Source organism: Sinohyriopsis cumingii, chromosome 8 (genome assembly GCF_028554795.1).
Source record: "Sinohyriopsis cumingii isolate HCF-2022 chromosome 8, ASM2855479v2, whole genome shotgun sequence".
NCBI lineage: Eukaryota > Metazoa > Mollusca > Bivalvia > Unionida > Unionidae > Sinohyriopsis > Sinohyriopsis cumingii.
Window position 1 is genome coordinate 41,492,882 of NC_142968.1, and position 7,516 is coordinate 41,500,397.

At 32.2% G+C, this 7,516-nt stretch overlaps 1 protein-coding gene across 3 annotated transcripts in view; it reads left to right on the forward strand.

Moving 5' to 3' along the window:
* The window catches only part of LOC149793348 (uncharacterized), a 238,037-nt gene extending 231,920 nt beyond the window's left edge, over positions 1-6,117 (forward strand). For all 3 annotated transcript variants that reach the window (XM_089967332.1, XM_089967334.1, XM_089967333.1), the window contains one exon: positions 2,978-6,117. In XM_089967332.1, coding sequence (XP_089823458.1) covers positions 2,978-3,462 — 485 coding nt within the window. In that variant the 3' untranslated portion in view covers positions 3,463-6,117. The remainder of the gene's footprint in view (positions 1-2,977) is intronic.
* The last annotated feature ends 1,399 nt before the right edge of the window (positions 6,118-7,516 follow it).

Here is a 7,516-nt window from a genome sequence, read left to right on the forward strand (position 1 = left end):
TTAATCATCTCACATTAAATATAAATTGTTGTTTTAAAATTTAATACTAATTTTGTTTAACTAAAGTCTGCTCAGTCCCAATTATTGAGTGCCCTGCACCTTAACTGTCATGAAGAAACTCCAGATGAAAATTATTGATCGTTGTGCACTTGCAGTGGTGGCCAGGTACTAAACTGGGTCAAGAAAAGAGCAAATCAGGTCTTATTGTCATAATATACGGTAGTACCAATTTGTTTTTCAACATGCACTGCTTTCATTGTGACATCACAATGCATGACATTCAATCCAGATTGTACTGGATTGCATCTTTTGGTTCATCTCATTCAAAAATGTCCACATACTTTAACATTGATTTTGCCATATGTACATCTTGGAGCATATAAATATCTACATTCCAAAGTAATATGGATGTATGAGGATCTGACGGTGACCGCTTACGGCTCATGTTCTGGTGACCTTTCTGTTAGCAAATGGAAATTTGAAAGCGAATCAAATCGTTCTGCACACACTTATGCTCTTGAGCTATACTGCTCAGTCTCCCAAACACAAAGATAAAAGACTCCATCTGATTGACTGATAAAATTAACAACTATGGTAATAACATAGGTTACCAGAACATGACCCCTAAGCGGTCACTGTCAGATCTTCACATAGGACAGTGGAGATCTGATTTTAATCAGATTGTTCGAAAAACAGACCTATCTTACCTTTGTGTCAAGGCAAAGGTCGCTTCTTGCATTTTTGTACCACTGAGCTTATGGACATGTTTATTGACTTGTACACAAAAGAAATTTTAGCAGTTTTTGTATTTTAATATTTTCAGTAAAGAACTTGACAGTTAGCATTCTGACATTAACTTCAGTGTCAAAGGTCATAACTTAGGTTTTTATAGTTGCTGGTTTGTGGGCATGATAACAAACAAGAATGAATCTATTTCAATCAAACCCAGTTTGTGGATGTCTCTAAAGAATACTATTTTTGATAAAACCAAGCTTGGCATGTATGTTTATTTGACAGTGTCTGCAATGAGTTTGCTGATCTTCTATCCTTGAAGTCAGGTTCAAGGTCAATGGCTGTGAAAAAGTCTTTGTATGGCATCTATCTTGTGAATATGTTACGGTTCATCATAACAAATTTTTTCATTATACTGTTTATTTGAGACCATTATTTCTGCTTAATGGTCGGAAAACTATGCAATTGTTAAGAGAACTTTTTAATAACATGAAACAAGAACAAACAGTTTTAAAACTAAGATCATCTGAGATCATTTCAATACTCAGCTAATAAACAAGATAAAAAGAGGGTAGGCACAGGCTATAAATCTTATCATCCCACTGAGTGTCAGACCCTTGTAGAAAGTTTTTGCTCAGATAATATTGGATTGAAGTGGTTTCATTCCCTCTATGTCTCAGGCCTAGTATCCATTCTAATTTACCAAATATAGTTTGTATTCGGCACACCAAAAGATATGTGTTTCCGGTCGGCCAACTGTTCCTATTTTTCATTGCCAACCCTAGCAGTTTTTTCCCCCAGGGTATTAAAAAAAATTATTTTTAAAATCCCACAAATTGATTTGTGCATCTAATTGAGCCAGTTTAGTCCAGTACTTGAAGTGCTTAGTACATTACATATACTAATGATGTTAATATATATATTGTTTAAAAAAGAAAAAAGAAGAAAAAAGGTACCTACCTACCCTGATTTTAAAAATGTCCAAAAAGGCAACTTAGATTTAGGTAAATTGTTAGACCTTTTAGTAGTTATTACCTTTGGATATTGTTAATGCATGGTTCAAACAACCTTTAAAAATCCTTGATTTTGATGAGTTACTTTGAAAACTCCTTGAATTTGGAAAAATTACTTTTATTGATGAAAAGTCCTCAGTTTTGTTCAATACATTTTTCATAATAAAATTTGAATATTATCAGAGGAAATACAAAATGCAAAACCTAGATATAAACATATCACCTCTCAAGTTCAGAATTTTTTATACTAACATATTTGTGAAAATGTATGAATAAAAAGATAAAGAAAATGAAATAAATAGGGTGGATACAATGACACATGACATGTGTAGTTACCAAATTGGGTAGCATCCCATTGGTGTAGTGGTGTGCTAGTTGTGTTTTCTTCAAAAAAATTTGTACTACGTTTTCACTGAAGGGACATGGAAAAGGTTCAATTGCCATAAGAAAATATATTCATTTAAAACTTTTGGATGGTCTTATAAACTCCTTGAAAAGTCTTTGAAATTCAGTTTTCCTTAAAACAATAGTAAAATTCCTTTAAAAGGTAATTACTGCAGTAAGTCTTTTAAAAATATTTCACATTTTCAAACAAATTCTCGAATGACTTAAAAAGAAAAGAGAATTTAGAATAATATTATAATGATTATTAAGAACATTATGTTTACAATAGTAAAAAAAGGACTCTGAATAGTAATTGCTATGTAGGTATGTTAGTATCACTTGAACCCTCCAGACAATTAGTACTCTTAATACTTTGATTTCAAGTTGCATTTATTCCATAAATCTTTTCTTGTAAGACTGATGATTATATGCAGATTGCTTCTTTGAAGCATTTGGTAGAACACGGAAATAATTACAAATTATGAAACCTTTGTACCAAGTAGTTGGATTGGTTAAAATCACATCATTTGATGCAGAATACTAGAAGTTATTTGTTCATAATACTAGAAAGAAACTACTTACCAGTATATATGCTAATACTACTACTTTCTTCAGAGGGAATGGTTCATTTTGTTAAATTTTCAGCTAATCTCACATTATACCCTCAGGTGTAACATTCTATACACGTAAACAATTATTATTAGTAGTAGTAGTACAGTTTAGCATACATATTAGTTTTGATGTGAATTCTCATTGGGTATTCCTGTGTTTTTATGGACAGGTACCATAAATATAAATGTATCCTTTATGGCAAATTTTACTATAGATTTTTCAATTTTATATTTCAGAAGTGGAGAACACTCCCCCTAGAGCAGGATCTGCTGCATCCAGGAAGTCAGGGGGAGAGAAGCCATCATCCACACCTCCCTCTATCCACACCTCTCAGAGAGATTTAAAGCAAGGAAAGCCATCATCTAGACCTCCCTCTATTCATGCCTCCCAAACAGACCTAAAGCAAGGGAAGTCATCATCTAGACCTCCTTCTACTCATGCCTCCCAAACAGACCTAAAGCAAGGGAAGTCATCATCCAGACCTCCATCTACTCATGCCTCCCAGACAGACCTAAAACAGGGAAAGTCATCGTCCAGACCTCCATCTACTCATGCCTCCCAGACAGACCTAAAGCACGAGAAGCCATCGTCCAGACCTCCATCTACTCATGCCTCCCAGACAGACCTAAAGCACGAGAAGCCATCATCCAAACCGCCCTCTACTCATGCCTCCCAGACTGACCTTAAGCCAGATGAAGACGAAGACAGAAAAGTAACATAAAACTGAGGGCAAGGATAATGCAGAATACAGGTCTTCAGGCACCATTTAATAATCAATCTTGTGATAGAAATTTGGATGACATTTACAATCTTGTGCTGTATTACAGACTGACTTTTCATCACTTTATTCTTTACTGTGATTTAAATGTTGTAGTATACAATATGCCATATTGTCATTTATATGATGTAGTATACACTATGCCATATTGTGACTTGTATGCTTTTGTATATAATATGTCATATCTAGATATACCAATATGAGAAATACTTTGAAATTCGTACCTTGCATATTTTCAGTTTATTCCAAAACGAAGCTCTTTAACACTGTACAATATCTTGGAAAATATTTTTTGTTTCAGGGTTTCACATGTACATACTGAGTGTGATTATATCAGCCTTTTATTTGATTTTGAGCAAAGAATGATTATAAATGTGGATATAAAAAAACTTTCTAAGCTGTCCCTATTGTTGCATGATTTCTTCTTATTAGAAGGACAAGTCTGCAGTTGATTAACATTTGAACTGCAATAAGTAGGCCATGAGTTAATAGTATTATTTCATAATTATACAAAATAGACATTCCTTCATAATCATATACTTAACATGCAACAGGTTAATAACATACTAAAACTATATACCTTTGTACATGTAAATGTTGTATAGAATATAAAAATATAGGTCAAATATTTGTTTCTGTATATGTGAGAATGTGTATGTGTATATGGAACTATGCATTCAAGGTCATTTGTTTAGTCCTTCTTTTATTATCTTTTCCAAATCAGTGATCTCACAATAATAGATATTGAGCCATTCAGTAATGAAATGATGATTAAAACACATAGTTATTAATATGGGTTTGTTTTCTGAAGAAAAAGTATTATGCATTTTGTATGTTGTATTTGTGCTTTGAATGCTGGAGGTGGTGTTTTTATTTTTTTTATCTTCTTTTCCAAAAAGAAGGCAGGATATCAATGCCACGAATTGGTTTTATGAAAATAAAATTAAATACTAAATCTTAGGTATAAGCAACCTTAGCACTAAAAGGGTGAAAGATACTCTTTCAAATTAAGTGTGCATAATGCACATTTTTTGGGGGGGGGGGGTTGAGACATATTTTTTATACTACATATGAAAAGTTTTGTTCATGGGCTAAATTCCCATGACCCAAAATGCCATAAAGGAATTATTTATGTTTCCCATAAATTATTTTGTATTGAATTTTGTGTATATATTTTTTTATATAAAACATTGAATTGTTTTACTGTTATCTGTTATCTGAGATCTGATTTTTTTTTAAAAAAACTGTTTCAAAATCCATCCAATTGTGTTGATTTAAAGGTATAATAATCCTATTATTTGTTATTTACACCTACTCCGTCCATGGATTCATATGTACTGTGCAAGGGTATTCAGTGATCACTGTAGCATTACCTGCATTAGGAGCTGAACAAAATGTATTTCCCCAATTAAATTATATATATATATATATATATATATATATATATATATATATATATATATATATATATATATATATATATGCTCAAATGACAAGATGATTTTTGCTGACATATAGAACTAATGACATGATGGTATATGCTGACACGTAGCTAATGACATGGTATATGTTTACACATAGCTAATGACATAATGGTATGTGTTTACACATAGCTAATGACATGATAGTATGTGTCTACACATAGCTAATGACATCATGGTATAAGTTTACACATGGCTAATGACATCATGGTATGTGTTTACACACAGCTAATGACATGGTATGTGTTTACACATAGCTAATGACATGATGGTATATGTTTAGGCATAGCTAATGACATGATGGTATGTGTTTACACATAGCTAATGACATGATGGTATGTGTTTACACATAGCTGATGACATGATGGTATGTGTTTACACACAGCTAATGACATGGTATGTGTTTACACATAGCTAATGACATGATGGTATATGCTGACACATAACCAAAATTATTTTGGGGGGAGGGGGTATAGTGCCTGTTACAACTATTACTGTAGACTGACATGATGATGTTTAATATTAACTGGAAATGATTTGCTAGTTGTCTCTAATTAGATGTGGAATGTCAAATTTTTCTGTTCCACAAGTTTAAATTATGGTTCACAATGATAGTTTTTTTTCCGCCTTCGTTTATGTTTCACACCACAACATTGTCAAGTTTTAGGTCAGATTTCAAGCACCAGCTGCAGAATTATTAAAGCATTATTTAACTGTTACATGATTGTGTGATGGATCATGAAACAATATACATGTACATTACATGATTTCCATAATTGTGTTGAATATCATGTAAGAATGATAGGGAAGACAATGGGTACATAAAAGATTGGGTAATTAGTTTAACATTAAAAAGTAACAATTCAAAAAGTCTGTGTATTCCACTAAAGAAAGCTTAAGGCAGTTTCTTCAGTAGAGTGTTTTTGGTTACATGCTAGACCTTTCGGTTGTACCCAATCATTTATTTATTTGTAAATGATAATGTTAGGGGTTGTTTTAGTTGATGTGTATAATAAAGTGATACTGCTGTTATATTTTTATTTTATTGTCCTAATATTTTACATTCTGTATTTTAAACCAACACTATTTTAAAGTAAATAAAAGTTTCATTATAAAGGTTTAGATTTTATTATCTTTCACTAGTACTAAATATCACTGATCTTGATAAAATATAATTTTTCCTTCCAAGTTGCATCATTGGAATGTTGCTGAAAAAAATAACAAGCATTTGCAAAGTAACTATACATTTTTTTTACAGCAACTTTCCTCTACTTTTACCAAAATTCAGATGTGCTTTCATATGCACACATACTTAAGATGCTACTCTTTTGTCAAAAAGACAGCAATAGTAGGAAGAATATAATGGAGATGATCAAATATCAAATCTAGTCAATGTATCGGATTACTTACATTTTTGTAAAAGAAAAATGTTTATAAAATATATATTATATCTAGTTCATTTATCTCTTTAAATTTTTGTAAATGAAAAGTATTTATTTACAGTAGCTGAAAATATTCATTTATCCCGATCCTCTTTTCAGGGACGAGAATTGCCTGCATTGTTAACAGATTTCTACAATTTTTTTCTGCTCAAATAAATAGGTTATTTTTTAAGATCAGTTGAGGAGGTGGGGGAAATTAAGGGGTAAGGCCTTTATTCTAGAATCAGTGGAGTTGTTACATGCTATTGTACAGAAATATTTGCCTCAACACAATTTGTTACACAAGTTATGTACAACCCCTTGAGTGATTAAATGTATGATGTAACCAATCTACCTGACCTAAATTGGCAAGCCCATTTCAAAGGCCAGTAACTCGGTCATATGAAAGGTTTGTAAGTGACATTCACAAAACAGTGATGTCATTCCCTTGTGGCTATTTTGAAATTGTCCACCCTTAACTGCAGTGATTAGTTCATAACTTCACATAGCTGTGATGCATGATACATAAAAGGTACATATTTGTTCCCTTTTCAAGAATAGTTGATAGTTACAAGTGGTCTGACACCTACCAGAATTGTGACACAGCAGTATGTGAGCAAAAGGGAAATTGGTGTCTCAGAATCATACAAGTCATCATTAAAACATAGTGCTATACTTTTAGTGAAAAAAAGGTGATCTTTCAATTGAGACATCAACAATGTGCTTTCTTTCTCAAATAAACAAAAGTAAAGTTTGTAAAGTAAACTGTGTTATCAAATATACATGTGTGTGGACAGTGTTACAGAAAATTCGAGGAAAGATGATTTGAAGAGGCAGCTGAGAAAAGCCAGAAAAAGAGCAACTGAGCACAGAAATGTAGATAGACCACTTACTGAACATTAAATATAGACATCTCCCTCACTTCATTTTATTACATGTCAAAGATGACTTAAAAAGAAATTCATCAACATGTAAAGACAAAATGGGTTACACATGCAGTAGCCAAGTAAATTTTGAAGAAACTATTCTTTGACACATAAAGCATCATCAAACATATCAAATCAGAGATACATGGAGATAAACCAGCAGTAAATG